This window comes from Equus quagga, chromosome 13, assembly GCF_021613505.1.
Source record: "Equus quagga isolate Etosha38 chromosome 13, UCLA_HA_Equagga_1.0, whole genome shotgun sequence".
Taxonomy (NCBI): Eukaryota; Metazoa; Chordata; class Mammalia; order Perissodactyla; family Equidae; genus Equus; species Equus quagga.
The window spans coordinates 11,327,306-11,352,189 of record NC_060279.1 but is presented as its reverse complement, the minus strand read 5'-3'; the positions used below and the strand labels follow the sequence as shown (position 1 = coordinate 11,352,189).

The window sequence follows — 24,884 nt, the reverse complement described above, 5'->3', positions numbered from 1 at the left end:
CTATTCTTTGGAATAGACCGTGTTTTAGGTCATATAACAAGTCTTAACAAATTTAACAGGATTGAAATTATAAAGATCATTTTCTCTGACTAAAATGGAATTAAATTAGAAATCATCAACAATAATTTGGGACATCCACAAATATTTGGAAATAAAGCAGCACATTTCTACAAAACCCATCCGTCAAAGAAGAAATTACAAGGGAAATTAGTAAGTATTTTGAAGTGAGTGAAAATGAAAACACATCATATTGAAATCTGTGCTAGCAGCTGAAGCAGTACTTGGAAGAAATGTGTAGTTTTAAATGCCTATATTAAAAAAGAAGAAAGATCTCAATAATCCAAGTTCTCACCATAAAAATGTAGAGAAAGATATAGCAAACCAAAGATAAGCAGAATGAAGGAAATGAGAGTGATTAGAGTGGAAATGAAGGAAATAGCAAACAGAAAAATGATAGAGAAAATCAGTAAAAGCAAAAGTTGGCTCTTTGAAAAGATCATCAAAATTGGAAAATCTTTAGGTAGACTTACCAAGAAAAAAGAGAGAAGACACAGATCGCTAAACTTAAGAATCAAAGAGGGGACTTTACCACTGACCTTTCAGATATTAAAAGGGTTAAAGGAAAATACTATGAAAAACTCTGCAAACTTATTCAGTAACATAGATGAAATAAAAAAATTCCTAGAAAATCACGAATTACCTAAACTGACTCAGAAGAAATAGAAAATTTGAATAGACCTATGAAAAGTAAAGAAATTGAGTTAGTAACTAATAATCTACTACAAAGAAAAGCTAAGGCCTAGATGGTTTCACTGGTGAATTTTATCAAATGTTTACAGAAAAAGTAATTCCAGTATTTCACAAATTCTTCCCTGAAGGAGTTCTAAAACCAAAAGCCAAAGATGTCTCATGAATAGGAAAACACAGACCAGTATTCTTCAAGAATATAGCTACAGATGTTCTCAACAAAATAGTAGCAAACCAAATCCAATGGCATATTTAAAAGATTATACACTGTGACATTGTGGGATTTATCCAAGAAGTGCCAGATGTGTTTAACATCCCAAAATCAGTTAATGTAATTAATAGAATAAAGGACCAAAACCACACAGTTACCTCAATAAAAATAGAAAAGGCATTTAACTAAACCTACACCCATAAAAACTGTTAACAAACAAATAGCAGGAAACTTCCTCAACCTGAGAAAGGGTTTTTATGAAAAACTAGCAGTGAACATCCTACTTAGTAGTTAGTTAAAGGCTGAATGTTTTTTCCTTGCAATTAGGAACAAGAGAAGGATGTTCACTTTTTCCTCTTCAATTCAGCATAGTACCAGAGGTTCTAGCTAATGTAGTAGCTAGGGAAGGCAAGGAAATAAAAGACATCTAGATTTGAAAGGAAACATTAAACTCTTTGTTTGCAGATAACATCATCTCATATGTAGAAAATTTTAAGGAATCTTAAAAGATAAAAATATTAGAACTAATAAAAGTATTCACCAGGGCAGTAGAATAAAACATCAATATAAAAAAAATCAGCTGTTTTTCTATACATGAACAATGAACAATCCAAAAATAAAAGAATATGATTCTATTCAGAATACCATCAAAAGGAATAAAATACTTAAGGAGTAAATTTAATAAAATAATTACAAGACTTGTCCACTGAATATTACAAAAGTTTGCTGAGGGAAATTAAAAGAAGATGTAAATAAATGCAGAGACATTCTGTGTTCATACATTGCCTGGTATTAACCAGCCAGTGTTTTTAAGATGGCAGTGTTCCTGAAATTGATCTAATGATTCAGCTCAATTCCTGTAAAAATTCCAGCAGACTTTTTGTAGGAAATGGTAAGCTGATCCTAAAATTTATGTGGAAATGCAAACAAACAGGAATTGCCAAAAACGGTTTTGAAAGGGAGCAAAGTTTGAGGACTTCCTCTTTGCAATTTGAAAATTATAAAGCCACTGTTATCAAGACATTGTTGTACGGGCAGAAGGGTAGACATGTGTAGATCAGTTGATTAGAATTAAGAATCCAGAAGTACATCCTTGCTTATAGTCAATTCATTTTTGACAAAGGTGCCAAAGCAGTTCATTAGGAAAAAGTAATCTGTTCTCAAATGATGCTGGGACAAGTGGATACATATCCATCTACATGCAAAAAGATGAACTAGACCTTATACTTCACATCGTACACAAAAATTAACTTAAAGTTTATCACAGACGTAAGTGTAAGAAATAACACTTTTGGAAAAAAATAGGAGAAAAATCTTTAAGCCCTTGGATTAGAAAGAGTTTTCTTATCTGTAACACTGAAAGTATGGCCTATGAAAGAAAAAAGAAGATACATTGGACCTTATCAAAATTCAAAACTTCTCTGCTTCAAAATACACTGTTAAGAAAATAGAAGACAAGCAACAGAATGGTTGAAAATATTTGCAAAACACGCATCTGTGTCAAATGTCTGTCCAAAATTTTCAAATATTCATGTAAGGAAACTGGAACCATCATGTATTGCTGGTGGAAATGTACAATGAGACAGTCAGCAGTTTGTCACTTTCATTAAAAGTTCAAGACAAAATTATTACATGACCTAGAAATTACACTTGTTAGGTATCTACCTAAAACCTGAATACATGTTCACACAGAGACTTGAGTGTGATTGTTCCATAGCACCATTACTCATGATAATCAAAAAATGGAAACAAATATCCATCAACTGATGAGTGGTTAGACAAAATGGGGTATACCCATACAATGGATACTATTTAGTGATAAAAAGAAATGAACTGCTGACACGTTAAAACATAGGTGAACTTCAAAAAACATTATGCAAAGGGTAAGAAGCCATCCATAGAAACCTTGTATTGTATGATTCCGTTTATATTAAGTGTGCAGAAAAGGCAAATTTATAGAGAGAGAGAGAGATAGTGGTTGCCCAGGACAGTTTGTGTAAATGGCGATGAGGGATCTTACTGGAATGAGAAAAATTTCTAAAACCAGTTTATTGTGCTGGTTGCACCAGTGGGTAAATTTAGTAAAATTCATTGAATTGTATACTTACGGTGAATGGCTTTTATTATATGTTATATGTGTCTCAAGAAAATGTTTTTTAAAAAGCAAATGTGGGAAATAAAATTCTATAGCATTTTTAGCCAGAAGCCCAAAATATTTGTATTACCTCTTTTATAAAGCCGTCAAATGTAAGGATACTTTTTTAAATTTCCAGTTACTTTGAACCCTTACTACTCTGTTTCTAGAGCCAGGATCACAGGAAATATCAGTGGAACTCCCTTTCAGACTGACATTGGCCTATGTGTATATACTTTTTTATGCAACTATGTCTTCCTGGATTCAAAACAGAAAACCCAGTGTATCTTCCTTATCTTTGAAAATGAGTCATAGCCCTTCGCTTTCTGGCTGTTATAGGTTTGACCTTGTCTGTGAAACATTTGATGAAAATCACCAGAACCAGTTAATATTAGCTTTGCTTTTCATTTCTTTGTTCACTACATTTTTCGTGTTTTGTTTTGTTTTAGATCACTGTGTCCACTACTATGATCTTCGTAACACTAAGCAGCCAATCATGGTGTTCAAAGGACACCGAAAAGCAGTCTCCTATGCAAAGTTTGTGAGTGGGGAGGAAATTGTCTCTGCGTGAGTATCACTCTCTTCAGAGGTTGAGCATAAGACAGATCTCTGTCATCATCAGTTACCGTTGGTAATGTCACCATGGATATACATCTAAAGAGTAACACTATGGTGTATGCACTTTTTCTTAGTAGATTTTTATAACTTGTCTAATTAAAATACATGTATATTCTGGTCTCTATTGCTCACTTTTGTATGTTATTTATGAAAAAATCCTGATGATACCAGTATTTAATGTAGCTCCCTTAAACATTTGAACTTCACATTGGATTTCAGCCCTGCTTCTCCTTAAGAAGAGAGAAACAACATAGTTGATGCAATATGAGAGTAGTGTGTTATTTATTAAAGTCTACTAGTGTGTTATTGTATATGTATCTGCATTGGAGTACAGTAGTAGTATTTTTGGTTATAAGTAATATTTGGTTGACTTTTTAAAAGTCCATGTTACTCGATTTCCCTGTGATTTCGTGGTGACTTTTAAATATGTTTTGAAGAGAACTTTCTAAGTATGGCTGCTAGTACCCAACAACTATCCTTTGAGAAGCCTTCTGAACTGGAGAATCATAGTATAGTCTTTTAGTTGTCTTTTATTTTGTTTGAAAGTAATAAGATGTCAACTAGGTAATAAATCTCAATTGCCAAAATATTATTGACAAAGTTCTTCTACTAACAGAGGCAGTCCCTTCTTTCTTTTATCCATTTCATAGTTCTCTTTATTTTATATTACCGTAGTAAATACTCATTCTTAATTTCTCTCTTTTTTATATCTATTACTTCTTCTCAAGTTTAATGATACACTATTTTTTTTTTTCACTTAGTTTCTAATCTCTCTTAGGAGATTATTAATGCCACTGCCTTGTACTTGGTATCTCCTACCACATCCATACTGATTGCTCTAGATAAGAATTTGGTAACTTGAATTGAGTTACAAAAAAAGGAAAAAAATAAAGTGGAAACTGAGCTTTCCAAGGGGAGGTAATATAGATAATTAATTCACAAATCTAAATTACGTGGTAACCAGTCAAAAGTATTCCATCTTTAGGAGTAATAATGGCCAGTAAATAATTAAAGTTTCCTTCAGATTCAAATATGGATGATGGATTGTATGGCAAAAATATTTTTCTTCAATTTCAGATTTATAAATGTCGAATCAATTAGTTTGATTTCAACTAATTGTGGTATATGTATACTTAATTGTATAAATTGGAAATCTTAGTTGACCTTATTAATGTGGATATATTCTTTGTATTTTCACCAATCTTTTTTCCTTCTTAGTTTTTATGAATCATGATGGTTTTTCTCTTGGACATACTTGGAGTTTAAAAGTATTTAGAATCCACAAATATATTTGGAAATACTAAAAAGTAATATTAAAATATACACATATTGCTAAAACCCTGAATTCTTGGCCAGTAAAAAAATACATACATATATTTTACATACATATATACCATAAAATACATGTAACAGGATAGTCAATGTAATATTGTTGAGCAAAAAATAAATTTAAAACAACCTAAATGTCTAAGAAATGAGAAGAAATAGGGAAGTATTTAAAGAGTTTAGAGTTTGGCCTCTGAAATAAGACAGTTTCAGTTTTGGCTCTGCTATTTACTAGCTGTCGTATCTTAAAAATGTCCTTAACCTTCTGAATTTCAGTTTCCTCATTTCTAAAATGGAGCTAATTATAGTACTTATGTTGTGAATCTTTAAATAAAATAATGTATATAAAGCATTTATCATAGTGCCCTATTCTTTGAATGTAACAGTAAGAGAAAATATTTATTGCATAGTCATTAATGAAGATATAGAAACAAGGGTCAGCCCAGTGGCACAGTGGTTAAGTTTGCACCATCCGCTTTGGTGGCCCGGGGTTCACTGGTTCAAATCCTGGGTGCGGACATGGTACCACTTGGCAAGCCATGCTGTGGTAGGTGTCCCACGTATAAAGTAGAGGAAGATGGGCATGGATGTTAGCTCAGGGCCAGTCTTCCTCAGCAAAAAAGAGGAGGATTGGCAGCAGATGTTAGCTCAGGGCTAATCTTCCTCAAAAAAAAGGAAAAAATATAGAACATTTATTTTACAGAAGAAAATGTAAAACAAATTGTCGAATGAAGGAGAAGCAATTTACAAAATAATATGTATGGTATGATCCAATTTTTGTAACAAGAAGTCAGAAAAAACCAACAGCATGGTGTTTTATTCATGTCCTAAGACTGTCTCTGTATGATAGGATTACCAGTAATTTTTATATTCAATTATTTTTTGTTAAATAACTGCATTTGCTTATTATTTCAGTAAGATAAACTACTTCATATAGACCATTTACCATTCATAGTATTCCACCCCATAGGTTAAATAGTTTATGTTCAGAATACCAATACAATTCAGCAGTTGAAAAGTAAATGAAATCAAGTGGACCAATTGTATCCCTGAAATTAAGTACAACTCCCATAGAGCTCTTTTGTTGTTTGATGATGGAGTTGATGACTGGTGTTTATAAGCACTTCCTACATGCCCAGGTACTATTGAAAGTGTTTTAAATGAATTAATTTAATTTTCACAATATTTTATAGGATTCATCTAATTCTATAAGGTAATTATTTTTCACATTTAACTCATGAAAAAACAGACCAGAGAGGTTGTATAACTTTCCCAAGGTCAAAAACAAATTAATGGCATATTGAGCATTCTAACCCAGACAGTCTAGCTCTAGAGTCTGCATTCTTAATCCGCAACTGGATTACCTGTACTAGTACTGATGAGTTTCATGCCTCGAAATCTTAAATGCATTCTAACTTTTTGTGTTTGCCTCAGCTCAACAGACAGCCAACTAAAGCTGTGGAATGTAGGGAAACCATACTGTCTACGTTCCTTCAAGGGTCACATCAATGAAAAAAACTTTGTAGGCCTCGCTTCCAATGGAGATTATATAGCTTGTGGTAAGTGAAACCTGGAACTTTTTAGCAGGTGACTGTCACTGAAATTGCCTTCAATGGAAATAGAGTACACGCCAAGTCACGAAGTGGTTTGTACCTTCAGAAGGTGGTGTATAGACTCAATGCCTCAGCACTTTGGATTTTTCTTAGGTTTTACTGGAAGAAGTGTCACTCTTTCCCTTCTTTACTGAGCACAAGCCCTGACAACAGGAAATAGCATAAAATTGTTAAATATGTTTTGTACTTTTTCTCCATTTTAACATAATTTCTATAGATATTAGGTAGAAGACAGACAATATTAATTTCTGCTAATATCCTAATTTTGGAGACATTATTTGTCTTCTTCATTTCTTCTATTTCATATTTCTTAGGCTTGATATTCATTTTCCCCTATATAGTGTTCTTTTCATTAAGCAGTCTGTTTGCATAGTCTTGATATGTTATTCTAGGGCTTTTATTGTTGATAATTTATACAAATTTAAATCTGAAGTAGAAAAATTAAATTTGATACTGTTCAAATGCTCTGATATATCTAATGCTGAATATACGAACTGTCCTCAGTACTTTGAAGTGACTTAGTCTTTGGTCAATAAAGTTGACTCTCTCCACACGTACATGAACCTAAACCCTGCCAAAGCAAATCTCTGTCACATTTATCCCAGTTTGATAGACTGCTCAAAAACACAGGTTTTTAGACCACTCATCTAGTAGAGTAATGCCTTTATTGAAAAATGGGAAATAAGTTTTGTAGCTTATTAAAATTTGCCCTTGTTAGTGGTATAACTTTCTTTTTCCTCTTTAGATAGAAATCTTTCTAAATGTATTTTAAGATTCATGATATAATAACAAATTCTAGACCCCTGCCATAAGTGATTTTTATATAGTCATTTCAGCCTTAGAGTTATCAATATTGTTATATCATTTAACAATGATTATTTCTTTAGATAAGTAAAGTATAGCTTTTTTCTGTGAATCCTTTTCTCACATGATTCCCAAGAAACCCTATGCTCTGGTCTTTCATATTTAACCATAAAAGATTATGTCTTTGAGCTTAAACACCAAATAATAATTACCTTATGAATGTGATTTCCTAATTCTGAGTTCTCTCATTCTAAAAACTTATGTTTTTCTTTAATTTTTTTTAGGAAGCGAGAACAACTCTCTTTACCTGTACTATAAAGGACTTTCTAAGACTTTGCTAACTTTTAAGTTTGATACGGTCAAAAGTGTTCTGGACAAAGACCGAAAAGAAGATGATACAAATGAATTTGTTAGTGCCGTGTGTTGGAGGGCACTGCCAGATGGGGTGAGTTTTTATATCAGTGTTTTCACTTTGGTGTCTCCTATAATACTTATGTTTATATATACGGGTGAATTTTTTTAAGCTTAAAATATGAATTGATATGTGCTTTCTCTTTTGCGTAGTATTGCATCACCAAAGGAAACAGGCGTTTTAGCTAGTAATTGAAACATCACTAATGAAACAATGTTGTGCTGACATGTCTCTCCCATATGCAACCATAGCATCTTGTATAAACCTCTGTTACACCATTATCACATTGTATCTTTATATTTTTCCTGTAAGACTGGAAATTTCTCCAGAGTACTCACTGTGTCTCATTTTCTTTAGTGATCAATTTATGCTCAGTAAACGTTCAGCTGAATTTGATACTGTATTAGGAATAAGAAAATTTGATGTAGGTAAAGGAGAGTGGCTTATAGGTACACCTAATTAAAGGCCATTTCAAGGCAGAATTGGTCTCGACAAAATATATTTATACAAGAATATTTAAACACATTTAATTTCTTTTTTTTTTTTTTTAAAGATTTTATTTTTTCCTTTTTCTCCCTAAAGCCCCCCGGTACATAGTTGTGTATTCTTCGTTGTGGTTTCCTCTAGCTGTGGCATGCGGGACGCTGCCTCAGCGTGGTCTGATGAGCAGTGCCATGTCCGCGCCCAGGATTCAAACCGACGAAACACTGGGCCGCCTGCAGCGGAGCGCGCGAACTTAACCACTCGGCCACGGGGCCAGCCCCAAAACACATTTAATTTCTTAACAAGAAAGTTGCACTTCTAGGTAGCCAAAAAAAGTTTCCTCCAACTTGTCACTTACTCTTACATTTTTAAGTATAAGCTTTCTCATAATTGTTTTATTATCTTGATTTTTTATAAACATCAGTCATTCATTAATGTCATATTTTTTTAAGTAGTTTTTTAGGTGCTAACTTGGGGTTAGTTTTAATTTTGACACAAAAAATTCTTACTTGATGCCTACTTTAAGATATCTGAGTTCTAAGTACAGTTTAATTAGATATATTTCATTGCTATCTTGTTTAAAGTTCTGTTACTCAACTTTTAGTTTTGGTAATGGCAGAGTAGGTGATTTAGACCACCCCTCCCTCTAAGTGGAACTAAAAAAGTTGGACCAAATGTATGTACTTTACAAAACCAAACCAAAACTGTTTGAAGGCATTGGAAAGTAAACAAGATAGGAAAGAATTACCAGCCTAGGAGTGTGACCCTGGCTTTTCCCCTGGGAGCATTTGCCAGTTTTGGTGGCATGGCTGAAAGCACTTACGGTGCCTCACAGGGGCACACGATTGCAGTCTAGTGCTCACTACTGTGTGAGGGAGCTCACTGTGGTTTAGGTTCCCAAAGAGCTATAGTCTAGGATCCACCAGTAGAAGATAAGCCCTCATAGCACTTGCAGCTCAACTTCAAATCACATCAGCCCTGACATTAAATTGAGGTAATCCAGGATTGCTAGTGTCCATAGGATGCAAAATTAAATCCTCTCTGAAAGAAGATATTCTAAAAAAGATCATCTAAGGACTTCCTTTATTTTTTCAAAATTGTAAATACAGTAACTAGGGCACCATAAAAAATAAACAGGCATGGGAAAAGCCAAGCCAGCATGAATAGACTCAGCATAAGCAATGAACAATAGAAACAAAATCACAGCGAGTCTGGATATTAGAGTTATCAGACATAGCTTGAAGATAACCATGCTGGCAAGTGAAAGACAAGATCGAAAATTTCAACTGGAAACTAAGAACTATTTTAAAAATGAAAGTCCAAGAGCTGAAAAAATATCATTACCAAAATTAAGGACTTGGTGGATTGGTTGAATGGCAGATAAGACACAGTTGAAAAGAGAATTATTGAACTTGTAGGTAAGTTAGAAGAAAATATACAGAAGGAAGCATGGAGAGACAAAAATTATGTAAAAAATACAGAAAAGAGATAGAAGATGGGTTAAGAAAGTTAAACATATTCAATAGGAGGCCTGAAAGGGGAGAAGAGAAATAATGTAGCTGAAGCAAATGTTAGGATTATTGTTGAGAACTTTACAAAATTGATGAAAGACATCAAGGCAGAGATTCAGTAAGCTGTTGTACCCTAGAGAATAAATGACTTGAAATCTGCAATATGAGTGAAGATTTAATATCCGACCTGGATTTAGGAGACTTAGAATTTTATGTGCCAGAGGAGACAAAAAACAAAATAAGTTATTATATGAGAAGCTGACAAGTGCTTTGGAGGAAAACAAAGCAGGAAGGTGGGATAGGGAGTGTTGGAGTAGGGGGTTGTAGTTCTCAATTGGTGGTGACAAAATGCCTACCTGAGTAGCTAAATTAGAGGGAAGACTAGAAGGAGATGAAGACGTAATCCATTTTTAAATGTAGGAGGAGAGTATTCCGGGTGGAATAAATTATTCAGAGGCCTTGTGATTAGTAAGACTGTGATTAGTGTTCAAGGAATGAAAAGAAGGCCAGTGCTGCAGCACTGGAGTGAGCTAGGTGGAGAGTAGTAGATGATTTTAGAGCAGTGAAGAAGAACCATGTCAATAAAGCATTGTTTACCATTATTAGGACTTTGGCTTTTATTGGGAGTGAGTTGAAAGCCATTGTGAGATTTTGAGCAAAGTAGTGATATAATCTGACTTAAATTTTTTTGAGAAGATCGGCTTGGCTGTTTTGTAAAATACAGACCAGGTAAGATAAAATAGTGGTACACCGGTGAGAAGTAGTCAGATCCTGTTCACGTTTTGAAAGAACCAGTAGAATTGCCTATACATTCCATGTGAAGAGTAAATGAGAAAAGTCTAGGATGACACCAAAGTTTTTTCCCCAAGCAACTTTAAGAGTGGAGTTGCCGTTAATTCAGATGAAGACCAGCAGAGGCAGCTGTCTTAGGGGAGAAGACCAAGAGTTGACTTTTAGACTGGCTAAGTTTGAGACTTACTAAAAATGCCACATGGAGATGTCAAGTTTGGAATTCACAGGAGACTTGTGAACTTCTAAAGTTTGAGATGTTTCCTGCCATCCATGTGGACATGCTAAGTTTGGCGTTCACAGCAGATTGTAGGACCAAAGATACAAATTTGGTAGCTGTTGGCATATGGTATTTAAGCCAAGAAACTGGATAGGATCTCTCCAAAGGAGTGTAATTAGAGATTAAAAATATTATGAGTACCTTGCTTGAGGGCACTTCTTTGTTCAGTGATTGAGGCAGTGAGGAGGAATCAACAAAAAGACTGAGAAGGAGTGGTTATCAATAGTAGGAAAACTGGTGCCTGGGAAGCCAAGTGAAGAAAGGTTTTCAAGGAGGAGGAATTGTTCAGTTTTGTCAAATGCTACTAATACAAGTAAATGAGCAAAAAAATGAAAGGAGTGGTAAGACAAAAGCTTGATTCGAATGGTTTTAAGAAAGAAAGGGAAGGGAGAAATTGGAGATGGTGAAGTATGGAGAACTGTTTTGGGGACTAATAAAATAGTACCGTGTTTACTCTCATCTAGATTACTTTTGTAAGATTTGAGATCAGTAACTGTCTCTAGAAAAGCCAAACATTTCATTGTCTTTCTGTTTTTTATTTCTATCCTATCTAATTTTAATCACAAGAACGAGATCAATTTAAGGACACTTACAAAATAGCTTAACTTTGAAAGTTTTTGGACAAATGTAAGTGGTATATCAATTTACTCTATGAATTAACAGAAAACATAAAACTCCTCAATTAATAATATAAAAAATTGCATATGCCTTTATGTTATCATTTATGGCAGTGATTTAGTCATAGAGGGAATGAAAAATTAAGAATGAGTGGTAGAGGGAGAAACACAAATACAAATAGATTCTTTTAGGGCAGTATCTCAATATTATAAAAATTAAGGCTATTTTCCTGCAGATTCAATTTTTGTCTAGCCTTGATTTTTCTTATAACTTAGATACACATATTTCTTTTTGGCCACTTCTAGCTAAAAATGAACCAGTAATCTCAAGCCCTGTTTTGAACAATCACCCAGGATCATATGTAATTTCTAACTTTATTTCTACGATCTTAGTATAAACTGGAAGGAGTGTTATACACCGCCCTTTTTTAAGATGTTGCTCAATTTCACTGTAGCTTCCACCCTCCTACTTTGTTCCACAGTGCTGTGGAGGTTAACTGCACGCTGCTCTCCCACCTGCACATTTGCCATGTGGTCTACTTTTGCTTTAAGGTTTCCCATTTTTTTCTTTTATTTACTCCTGTTAGAGACAGAGAATATTTCTAATACTGTTTCTTTTAATCTGAGAGATAGTACTTTGTCTTTTGTCTCTTTCTTCCAAATATTTTCCCTCTGTCTAAAAACGCCTTTATTCAGTCACCTTTGGGTTTGGTGACAGATTCTTCTGTCCTTTGTTCCTTAGCTTTGTCTTGCCAAGGTCGTGGCTCTAGCATTTCTACACTAAAATGCCGCAACCTCTTGTACTTAATTTTCAAAGGAGTCACCCGAGCAGAGCCTGTGGAACTTCAGCCACTCGGCCGTGTGAGAATTCTCTTTTTTAAAAGAAATTCTTGCTTGAAAGGGGAATACCATGCAACTGAGATATTATAAGCATAGTCCTCTGGCAATTTGATGTTAGTAATTTAAGTCTATTCCGCTGTCTCCCACATTCCACATCCACCTTGAGAGTAATGCTACTAAGCTAAGGTAAATTTTGGACAATATTCTTTATTTCTGTTGTATCTTTTTTTTTTTTTATCATCATTGCTTTATTCAGACACTGGAGTTAGGTAAAGATTATGTATGTTCTGTATCTGTGCATCCTTCTGTGTTATGACTCTTATCTGAAACTGTTGGAATGAAATATAAACTAATTCAAGAATGCAAATGACTATTTCTGTTCTTAAGTGACCATGTGTGTGTAAAGGGACACTATGTTTTTGTTGGATGCAGATCCTGAGTCCATAGTAACTCCCACTGAGGCTGCAGGTACCATCAACCTTATCTCTGAACCACATCATACATAATTATCTAGTCTTGGATCACCAATTCAAATGTGTTTTAATGGTAAAAGGCAATACTTGTAAAGGACACTTAAAACTCCCTTAGCTCTTCACAAGTGACGGAAAAAAGGGTCTCTAGCCTCAGAAAAAAACTTTGGTTATTAAGGGTGGATATTTTCTCTTGTGGCTTGAAACACCAGGAAACATATTAAGTTTTTGTAGCTTTAGACTGAAGGATGTCAGGATAACGATTTCCTAATTTCTCTTCTGTGAAACCAGATCCAACAAAACTTGACTTGGGAATCCGTCAACTGTTATCACCCATACTATACAAAGTTACAACCATTTTAGGCGAGAGGGTCTTCTTCAATCATATAGTGAAATATGTTCTTTCTGTTCTTATTTCTAATGAATAAAACTTTATATAATGAAATGCTTATTCTAAAGTGTTTTTTAACTAGATCTTTGTATTCTTAAGCAGATCTTCTTTTCTTTACCTAAATCTCTCATGATTCCTATCCATTAAAAATATTTGCTGAATGAGTTAATATACTGCCTTGTACTGTTATTTGTGTTTATGTCTCATATCTCCTGCTAACCTGCAAACTCCTTGAAAAAAAGACATCATCATATATTGAGTAAGAGCACAGACTGTGGAGCCAGGTTCAAATCAGGTTCCCACTTATCAGCTCTGTGACCTTGCTCAAGTTCCTTAACCTGTGCTATGCTTCAGTTTCCTCATCTATAAGGTGCTGATGATAATAGTAACCTACTTCTTAGAGTTATTATAAAGTTAAAATAAGTTAATTTACGTAAAGGGTTACGATTAGTTTTTGGCAAATAGTAGGAGCTGTGTTTTCTATTAGCATTATTCATGTTTTAATTACCCTTAACACTAAGCAAAATATTTTCACATAATGTGTAATTAATATATAATTTTTGTAATGAATGATACAGTCCTTCACGCATGACTATTACCTTGTTTTTTGCATAATTAATTAAATATTAATTTTTGAAATGAAAGAAATATTGGAGTAGAGGTGGGAGATACTTCTAATATCTAATAGATGCACTTAAAACTCAGTGGTAGATCAAGATTACATTAATTTAAGAAAACTAGTTTTCCTGACATGAACATTCATGGCTACCTATATGATTATTTCTTAATTACCATTTGCCCCTTGGGATATAACCTCCAGGCTTTTGCCTATTTTCAAAAGCAACAGTTTTAAAGTACGTGCAGCTATAGGGAAATTGATATTTATTGTTGGCTTAATATTTTTCTTAGATTTATAGCCTGTTCCTCCTTCCCTTTCTCCATTGCATTAGCACTATTTCACAGTTCAGTCTTCTCTCAAAAAGACTTATCTGTTTTTCCAGTTTATATATGTTTTTTTCTAAGAGGTAAGCATCCCTCTCTGACTTACTAAACACTGTGTATAAAGCATCAGGTTGTACCAAACTAGGAAAGTTAAAGCAATGTGAACAGCCAGTCTGCTTCTGTGAAAGTGCAGAAGGCATCCATATACAATGTCTTTATACCAGTGGTTCTCAAACCTGACTGATCATCAGAATCACCTTGAGATCTTTCCAAAGAAAATAACAAACAGTTCTATTCTTAGACCCATGAATCCATCTTTTCAGGGAGAAAGGGAGAAAGGGAGAGATTTGTAATTTGAAAAGTTCCCTAGGTCTCCTTGGAAAATTATATAAACAATAAAGTTTGGAAACAGATGATTCAGTTACCGCTGGAAAGAGATTTGTTAAAAAATGTTTCTTGAGCATCTGCTAAAGAGGGAATAATTGTAATTATGAATACCTAATGTCTGTTAGATTTTGCTACCTTACCGCCCTCAGGAAGAAACGCAAACAAAAATATAAGATGTGGTCTTTTTTCCTTTAATTATATTAACTTTCCACGCTTATAAGCTATTTCTTATCCTGAATTCTTCAGTCAAGATTAGGAAGACAACATAGGACTTTCTTTTTCTTTTCTTCTCTCCTTTCTTCATTTCTGTTTCTCTTTTTCCTTTTATCTTTCCTTTCCTTTCTTCTTTCCTCTAGCCCGATGGTTTATAACACTTTAGAAAATTTTCCTGACTGGAAGAGGGCCAATCTGAATGAACTCTTGTCTATCTTGGGCGTGGAAGGAAAGAAGATTCTGAGCATGGACCCTGACTTCCAGGAAGACTGTGGCTCCCATCTCCTCCTAAGGGCCCCACTGTTCCCTTACTGTCCAGACTAGAGTGGGGTGGGAAGTAGAAGAGAGAGGAGACAAGAAGGTAGTGTGATACTGAAGCAAACCTATAATTTATTCTCCAAGTAAATTACATTGTGCAAATATTCTTTAACCTTAATATCCACTACTCTATGGACAGCTTCTGTGAAAACATTTGTTGCATTAGATATTTTGTGGTGAGTATTATAATGAAATCGACAAAATATGATTTAGTGGGTCTGCTAGTCGACATTTAAAATATTCTTTTATTGTCATTTTTATATGTACTGTAATGGAATTTGACCTATATTAAAATGGCTCTTATAATTTTTTTCTCATTAAATACTTTTTTGTTTGTTTGTTTGTTTGTTTTTGAGGAAGATTAGCCCTCAGCTAACTACTGCCAGTCCTCCTCTTTTTGCTGAGGAGGCCTGGCTCTGAGCTAACATCCGTGCCCATCTTCCTCTAGTTTATACGTGGGACGCCTACCACAGCATGGCTGCCAAGCAGTGCCATGTCCGCACCCGGGATCTGAACCAGCGAACCCCGGGCCGCCGAGAAGCGGAACATGCGAACTTAACCGCTGCGCCACCGGGCCGGCCCCTCATTAAATACTTTTTTAAAAATAGTGTCTATCCGTCTGAAGTAAGCCAATTTTGAAGCATAGAATTGACACAAATCTTTAAGCTACTTGGTTTTTGGGTTTTTTTGTTTTGCATTTTGCAAGGGAAAAAAGAAATAATGTGGGAATGCATTCTGAAGTACGCTGTTAACCTGTAAATAATTTTAATTATTACGCCATCATGCTTAAACTTGTCCAAAATATTTTGAGATCGGAAGGTATTTAACTTTGGTTTCTAAATGTTTCTCTTTTGATAGTTCATACCAAATTACCATAATAGTAGTAGGAAGAAAGAGAATGAATATTAAATATCATTTCCTTAACTTAGAAGTTAATAACTTAAAAGTTTATTTCCTTAACTTAAAAGTTTCCTTAACTTCACGTTTACTTGAATTGGTTTCATATGCCAAATTGTATGTTTTGGAAAAAATGATTGTTCTTTTCTAATTGAATAGAAATATATTTAACAGTTACTTAAAGCAGAATTAGCCAAGGACAGCAGCTGTTTAAGAGAAAAGTGTTTCTTCCTAATTCAAACTTGCATCCCATCTGGGGAAAAGAAATATCTTTTGGTCTTTTATTTCACAGTGCCGCATTAATCCCTCTTGTTCTCATGACACTCTCCTATATTGATGTGATCGTTATGGGAGTTTGTGCCTTTCATATCTCTTAACTCCATCAATTCTTAAATCCCATTAAATGCAGCATTTTTCCAAATAAATCTATCAGAAATTGGCATTGACTGTTCTCAGGAGGTAGAAGAGTTATTACTGCTGAACATAGGAATAATTAGGTTAAAGAAAAGTCAGTCTGTTATAATTGCTGTAAAGAAGCCATTTAATTTTGTGCCTGTTTAAATTAGTCTTTTTTACTATAAGTAAGATTACCTTGGACGAAAATATAGATTATTTGTTATAACTGTGATAGCCAACCAAAAGATGAAGATGAAGGCAGAAAATAAATCTAAATCGTTTGGTTTAAATGACAAAGTGTTTACACATTGTTGAAATTAAATAGGCAGTTGGTCTTGCTTCTATTTGTCTTCAAGATCTTTGGCTCTCGAATGAAATTAGGAAGCTTTGGGGATAGATTGTGTAGAAAGTAAATATGACTTCAAGATTCAGTTCCTTTTTGTTGATTTGTTGTTTTAAATTCTAAGTATCTATCATTGAGGCTTTGTGATTCACCAAGCATAGTTTTGTGAGATGTTTTCCAGAGAATGGGATAAAATTGGAGGAGTTGGCTTTGTTTTTTGGGGTTTTTTTTGGTGAGGAAGATTGTCCCTGAGCTAACATCTATTACCAGTCCTCCTCTTTTTGCTTGAGAAAGATTGTCTCTGAGCTAACATCTGTGCCAGTCTTCTATTTTGTATGTAGGATGCTGCCACAGCATGGCTTGATGAGCAATGTGTAGGTCCGCACCTGGGATCAGAACCTGCAAACCCTGGGCTGCCAAAGCGGAGCATGCGAACTTAACCGCTACACCACTGGACCGGCCCCTGGCTTTGTTTTTAGTGTGTTTTTATTTCTTACAACATTCCAAATATTGGTTTATTTTAGGAGACCCAAGAGTTTATCTTTTTATTTTAAAATTGCTAAGAATGATTATATCTCTCAAAAAAAGTCCTCATAGCTCCCAAAGTAGTAAATAATAAATAAGAAATGAAACTAATAAATAAGGAATGAAATATTTCATTTCATGCTAGACATCTAAATACCTTTGTCTAGTTTGAAATATGGAACTGAGTGTATTTAATCCTTATTTTTAGCAGCCAAGAGTCATTTGTTTCCTAAGTCATACTCCTGTGCTCTTTCTTATCATCTTTTACTAACTAGCCAAATCTGTAATTCACATGATAATCCTTGATGTCTGTACTAATGGAAGATTATAGTGGTTCAGATTAATCCAAGGTGTCAGCTAACAAGGATGGATAATTGATGTAGAGACTTATTTGAGTATTTACATTTCAATTTTATCTTATGTTCTGAAAAGAATAAAAGGAGGTTTCTGCCTCTCCCAATTAGTAAGTTAACCTTGCAACTTCAAAGTTCAGTAGGAGTCCCTGTTTGTAAGGAGTATTTTCATTTCCTTAAAGTTTTCTGTTTTATAAAGGGTTAAAGATCTTTTCATTCTAAAACTTTCACATTTTGCAGGCAGGATTTTTAAGATGTGACAACTTTGTTTTCCTTTACTAATAGAAAGGGTGAATTATTGATAGCAAAACAAATTCTGGGATCCCTCATGGGGATCTCACTGGTCTTATTGATAGAGAAAGCCCAGTCACCCTCGTAGACTTTATGTTCTCCATCGGACTACTCACTATTTTTAAAAACAAGTGTTCAGTCATCCTATAATGGAAGAGTAGAATGAAGAAAACCACTTCATTTTGACCAGTGTGTGATTGTTCTCTATACATTAAGTGCATGCTTTTACTTATTTCTCTTTTTTCCTTTTCATTCTGTCCTTTCCAAATCATTATGTTAGGGATATGGAGAAAAAGATCACTTCTCAAGGGTAGCAACTGGTGGGTTTTTTTGTTTTTTGGCTTCTGGTTTTTTGTTAGTCTTTATTTAAATGTCTTATTAACTCTAAACTCATCCGTTTGATATGACTAATGTGGGGAAAAGGTTTTGTTTTCTTTCTGGTAATATTAGTAAATTGTTTGAAGGTATATTTTTTCTGTCGAATGAGATTTATGAAAAAAGTGTTACTTTTAAGCTTTTGTATATCTGTGTTTTTCAGGTATGAGAATTTGCATCAACCTGAATTGTTAAGGGTGAAACTATTGGCTATGAATAGGTGGGAATAAACCCTTAGGAAGAGATTTTCCCACCTGATTTAGGTGCCATGTTTCTTACCAAGTGATAAGTGGCAATTACTTTTTTAAACAAGCATGAGGTTTTGGGTCTTTGTATGAATATTTGCATTTGAATTATTATGCAGTTTCCTCTTATGCTTGCTAACATATACAAGTTGCATATCAGAAGAGTCAAAACAAATAAAAGTAACTACAAGCTTCCTTCTCAGTCTGTCCTAACATAAAGTAATGCCTGACTAAGTAGAAACTTATTATCTTAGCATTTGGATCCTCTAAATCCAGTTATATCTTATTCAGGAAACCTAATGACCTTTTTTATCCCTTCGTCATCTGTGCTTCAGAGTGTTATAGTTTTCTCCACTAATAAAGAACTTTTAGAAAATAGAGCAGGGAAAATCGACCTGTAATTCTACTACCTCACCCAAAGCACAGTTAATGTTTTGGTGTTGCCCTTCCAGTCTTCAGCCAATATTTTTTAAATAGTTTTACGATATAGATATATTTTGTATCTAGCTTTTTACATCCATCACTACATCTAAGCATTTCTCACCTTATCATAATAGTAGTAGAAAGTGTCAATGCAAATAATCCATAAGCAATCTGTAAGTCAAAATTGGGGTGAGTTTATTATGAGCCAGATCTGAGGACTAGCCCAGGGTCTTCCTTCCCCAAGGAAGGAAGGGCACCAAAGAAGTGGAGTGTACAGAGTGGTTATATACAGTCTTGGAACAAAAAGTATACATCACATATGATAGGGAGTCTTGTCTAGGGAGAGTTGCTTATCCTTAAGGAAATACCAATGTGTGGGAAGTTTCATCTTTATGTTAAGGGCATTTATTTTTGTCTTTGGGACATAGCAAATGCTTAAAGCAGATATACAATGCATCCATGGTCAGGCCCTTTTAGAAAAACAAGGTCAGACCAAATTAGTTTTATACCAAATGGCTTCCTCATATACTCCACTATTTCCTGTTGCTGCCATTTGTTTATCAAAAGCGTTTATATATATTATCAATTACTGTTTGTTGTTAACTAAACATTTAGGCTGCTTCTTCTTTTTTCTCAGTTCTAAATTTGTAATATTTTGGGGCCTATTTTTTTTCTCTCTTATCTTGCAATATTGTTTGGAATACAAAATCCCATAAGTGGGTGAAACAGCTGGATCAAAATATTCAGATTTTTTTAGCTTTTGATATCCATTATTATGTCGATTTCCAAAAACAGACATTTTTTAATTGCTTTTTCTCCCCAAATCCGCCCAGTACATAGTTGTATATTCTAGTTGTGGCTCAAAAGACATATTTTTTTTTTTTTTAAAGATTTTATTTTTTCCTTTTCCTCCCCAAAGCCCCCCAGTACATAGTTGCGTATTCTTCGTTGTGGGTTCTTCTAGTTGTGGCATGTGGGACGCTGCCTCAGCGTGGTCTGATGAGCAGTGCCATGTCCGCGCCCAGGATTTGAACTAACGAAACACTGGGCCGCCTGCAGCGGAGCGCGCGAACTTAACCACTCGGCCACGGGGCCAGCCCCACAAAAGACATATTTTTTAAACTTCAGTTTCTCTTACCCATGCCAGCACTGGTTGTTGGAGAGAGGGAGATGAGGGTGAGATAAAGAGAGAATTTGTGGCAATCTATTTATATTTTCATGTAGCTCAGACTTTGAGAGCTGATCTCTGGGTATAAACCTCAGTTCTGTCACTCTGTGACACCTTGGGAAAATTCCTTATCTTCTCTGAGTCTACTTACTCATTTTCGAAGTGGATTAATAACTAGTCTTTAAATACCTCAAAGTGGTGTTTGGAAATAAGTGAGATTATGTATATGAAAAACTTGTGCATAGTAAGTTTTTAATAAATGGTAGCTGCTACTAATAATAAATTAATGTGTAAAAATCAGGAAATTAACATTTGAGCATCTATTTGCCTTCATTATCTTACTTAGTATTTTGCGTAAGTTATCCTAATCTATTCCATGTATTTCTAGGCAGAAGGAACAGCATGTGCAAAAGCTTGAGACTATGAAAGTGTACCATGTGTTTGGAGGCTGCTAGGAGATGAAGCGGGAAGTGGTAGATTAGGAAAAGTGATTTTTAAGGAGCGTTCTAGACTGTTTTAAGGACCTTGAACTTTATCTGTGCATAAATAAAGGCCTTTAAGAAGTGTGATTTACCTCAAGTTTTGATTCATGGTTTTAGTTTAATTTAAAAAGAAAAAAAGATAGTGCTAGCTGAAGTGCCTATGGTAGGCTAAAACAGAAAGACACTGGTGATGGGGTTTTACTTTGGCCCAAGTATTTAGGAGATGTGTTTGAGGTTAAATTGACAGGATCCGTTGTTTCTTTAGAGGGATGATGACTCTAGGTTTATAGCAATTAGTTAGCGTTTTTCATTTTAGGTCAGTCACTTAACATGTCTGAGTTTCATTTCCCTCTTTAATTTGAAGGAGTTGTATACTTGATTTCTGTTGCCCAGTGGCCATTTGTAAGACCAGCTATGCTTATAGTAAGATCATATTGTTTATAGGTAGATAGCTAACAAATCAAACCTCGTTTTACCCCATGCATGGCAAACTCACCAAAACATTGACTGTCTGAGAAACTCTTCGGTTTGCTTTAGTTCTGTCTTGATTGAGCTCCTAAAACTCGCTTAAAAATGGAATAGCTGCTCCGAATTCTAGGATGTCCCTTAACCAAAGAAAAGAACTCTTCTGCCACTTGAACATAACCCACCTCAGGACAGAAACTTTCTTGATGTTGAGAAGATGGGGCAAAAAGTTTCCTAAAGACAGCTTTCTAAGAAAAATTGAATTTTCTTTGACTAGTTTTAGAAATCCTTATTGAGCAAATTGCAACACCTTCCAAGGACTATTGCTCTACATATGAATATTTTACAAATAATAGTGGTAAGAAAAATAGTTTGTTTTTAAAAATCTCTCTAAAATGTCGTGAACTTCCTTTGTTCCCATGTTCTTTACTAATTCCCCTTTAATGTAATGTTTCTGTTACTGTAATTACTGCATTATTTTTTGCTTTAACTTTGGCATCTTCACATTGTCGGTAAGTCTTTGGATAGACTCTTACTGCCACAGGTTAATAGAAAGTTATTGTCTTTGAGTTTATATCGCATCTTAATAACACCTGCATCTGTCCTGTTCCTCTGATGAAGAGCTTCTGTTCTAATCACTTAATATTTTAAAAGATTATTATGAGATGAAAGAACAATAGACTGACGCTCTTTTCCTTTCTAACATTGTTCTGAAGTTTTGATTGTACAGTTGAACCTAGTGTAAAATGAAAGCATTGATACAGAGGCAATCACATTTTCTAACTATGTAACTGGTCTTTAAATATTCACATGAGTTAGCACCCTTCTCACTGCTCTGTTAATACTGAAATAGTGAAAGGAATAGAATGGATGGTATGCTAACACTTCAGACTAGTGCTGAGTTAGTTGATGTGATTGACTAGTGTTCTAGAACTAAGCCTTTTTTTTTTAAAGCTCCTTATTAAATCAAATGTCTATATTAGTTAGATTACCAGTTACCAGTTACCATGTTTGATTACTCTGTGGTCCTTTGGGGCTCTTCAGTTCCTCTAGTACAAAATTCTTAACTTAGAATTCATGGAACTTAGCTCACAAGGATCTCCAGGGCATTCTTAGACCCACTAAAAGCATATGAAAAAGTTTGTCATGTCCACATCATTATTTTTCTAGAAAGACAGGTTATTGCTTTTATTAGATTCTTAAAAGGGATCAAAACATTGATAATTAAAAATCAGTGCTAAAAAATGTAATCTGGCAAGTTGACTTGACAGCTGTGAATTAAGTTGTACTAGCAATACCAATTACTAAAAATTATAATTGTTAGTTTTCTACCCTCGCTTTGAAATTTACATTAATTTTTGTATAGCTTGGCAGACTTAAAATGAAACAAAGAAGGAGTCACAGAATAATTGTATAGAAGCTCTTTATTTTAATTCTTTCATTCTTTTGCTCTACCTCTTGTAGTCTAAAAATAGATTTGTGTATCTATCATGCTATGAGAGAGAGAGAGAATGTATGTGTGTGTGTGTGTATGTGTGTGTGTGTGTGTGTGTGTGACCTTAAGCAAATCACTTTGCCTCTGTTTGTTTCCTCATGTTTTATAAAAGGAAGTAACATCAGATTTACTGCCTCACAAAGTTGTTTTAAAACTCAAATGAGATTTTTGGCTGTGAACAAAACGTTTTAACACATATAACATCACGTTAAGGCAGGATACATCTGTCACATGTAGAACAGAATTTCACATTAATTTGTTAATACATTGTTAAGAAAAAATAACTCCATAAAAATTGCTAATAATTTTGCACATAATCTCACAAATGAAAAGCAAGAACAGGTAAATAAGATTATATAACATCTTTTTCCTCATCTAAGAATATGAAATCTGTTTATGGAAAGAAGTTTTGGCTGGGCTTGTGTATCTCAGATAGCTGTATTTAAAGGTATATTTTCTGGGATTATGCCAAGAGTTATTAATATATCTTCGAATAAATATAAAACATGTCTAAATCTTAACATGAACTTTATAGGGAGAATTGTTTAGCGTAAAATATCCCAAATTTGAAATAAAAGGAGTGCATCCATAATTGTGTACTGTTTCAGTTTGTTGATTATTAGTATGCCTCATGGTAGATTCTGAGAGTATTTATAGGGAATGTAAAAAAGAATGTGACAAAATTTTCATGTTGTATAGGTAAAAAATGACAAAAAAGGATGTTTATTATATATTTGTTACTCTTATTTTTTTATATTTACTAGTTTTATAAGTGAAAAATTGTTTATTGTACAAATAATTGTCTTACTAGTCTGCATTATCACATGAGTTTTTGATGTAATAATCTTGAAAACAGATGATCCTTACTTGGGAAGCTTAATAGGTGAGTTGTTAAGAAAATACAGTAATTACACATTTTGCATGAGCAGTTATACAGTACACCTTATTTTTCAGTAAGATTCTTTTTTCTGTTTTTACTGCATAAGATTCAGTTTTTGTCCCTCTCAAAACAAGTAGGAAGACACAGTTTCACTTCACCGTTTGTTAATGATTTTTACCTCATTGTAAAAGCTACCTATAAAAATTTAAAAATCTTCATCCTAAATTGTTTTAAATTTGGAAGACATGTTTACTGTGTAGACTGTGAGTTAATAACTGGTACAACATCGTTTAGTATCTCGTGTTTTCTGCCTCATATCGTCCTAAAGTGATACGTAGTATTTCAGAGTATCTAACAAACTTTGTATTTTTTATGCATTCCTCTGCCTATTGCCACCACTCCTAAAAAAGTGTGTTTAAAAGGAACATGTACATAAGACTTAAACTGACCATCTAATTTTTAACTTTCATTCAGTTCAAAATATTTTTAAAATTTCCCTTGACATTTTCTGTTTGACCTTTGGGTTATTTGGAAGTGTGTCGTTTAATATCCAGATTTTGGAATTCTTCAGATATCTTCATTTTATTAATTTCTGGTTTGATTTTGTCGTGGTCTGAGAAATATATTATATGGTTTCTATTCTTTTAAGTTTAAAGTTAGTTTCATGGTTCCAGGTGTGGTCTGTCTTGGTCAGTGTTCCATGTGCACTTGAGAAGAATCTGTCTTATGCTTTTATTCAGTAGACTATTTTGTACATGTCAATTAGGTCAACTTAGTTGATAGTGTTTTGCAATTTTTCTATGTTCTTGCTAATTTTCTGTCTCGTTCTATCACTTATTTAGTAGGGATATTAAAATCTCCATCTATTAATTGTTCAGTTCTCTATTTCTCCTTTTAATCCTGTCAGTTTTTGTTTTATGTATTTTTGTGCTCTGTTGCATATATAATTGTTATAGCTTCCTTATATGTGTTAACTCTTTTGTCATTGTGAAATGTTCCTTTTTGTCTATTATAACATTTTTGGTCACAAGGTTTATTTTGTCAGACATTAATATGGCAATTCCAGCCTTCTTATGGTTACTGTTTGTATGGTATAATGTCTTTATGCCTTTCAATTTCAACCTCTTAATATTTTTTAATGTAAGGTGTATCTCTAATGGATGGCATATACTTGAATGTTTCTTTTTTATTGAGTCTTACAATCTTTGCCTTTCGATTGGCGTGTTTTGACCATTCACTTTTAATGTAAATATTGATCTGATTTCATTTACATTTGCCATTTTGGTCTTTCTTTTCTAAATGTGCCCTGTCTTTTTGTTTCTCTGTTTATATTTGAGTGCTTTGTTGTATACTTTTCAATATGCCTTTCTTATTTCAGTGTTGTGTTTTTTTTTTTTTACTATTTATTTTTGTAATGGTTGCTCTAGGAATTACAGTGTG

General features: G+C 34.0%; 1 protein-coding gene across 3 annotated transcripts in view; it reads left to right on the top strand.

The window, feature by feature from the left end:
• The window catches only part of COP1 (COP1 E3 ubiquitin ligase), a 238,708-nt gene that overhangs the window by 177,599 nt on the left and 36,225 nt on the right, over positions 1 to 24,884 (top strand). For all 3 annotated transcript variants that reach the window (XM_046682582.1, XM_046682583.1, XM_046682581.1), the window contains 3 exons: positions 3,542 to 3,659; positions 6,471 to 6,595; positions 7,738 to 7,898. In XM_046682582.1, coding sequence (XP_046538538.1) covers positions 3,542 to 3,659; positions 6,471 to 6,595; positions 7,738 to 7,898 — 404 coding nt within the window. The remainder of the gene's footprint in view (positions 1 to 3,541; positions 3,660 to 6,470; positions 6,596 to 7,737; positions 7,899 to 24,884) is intronic.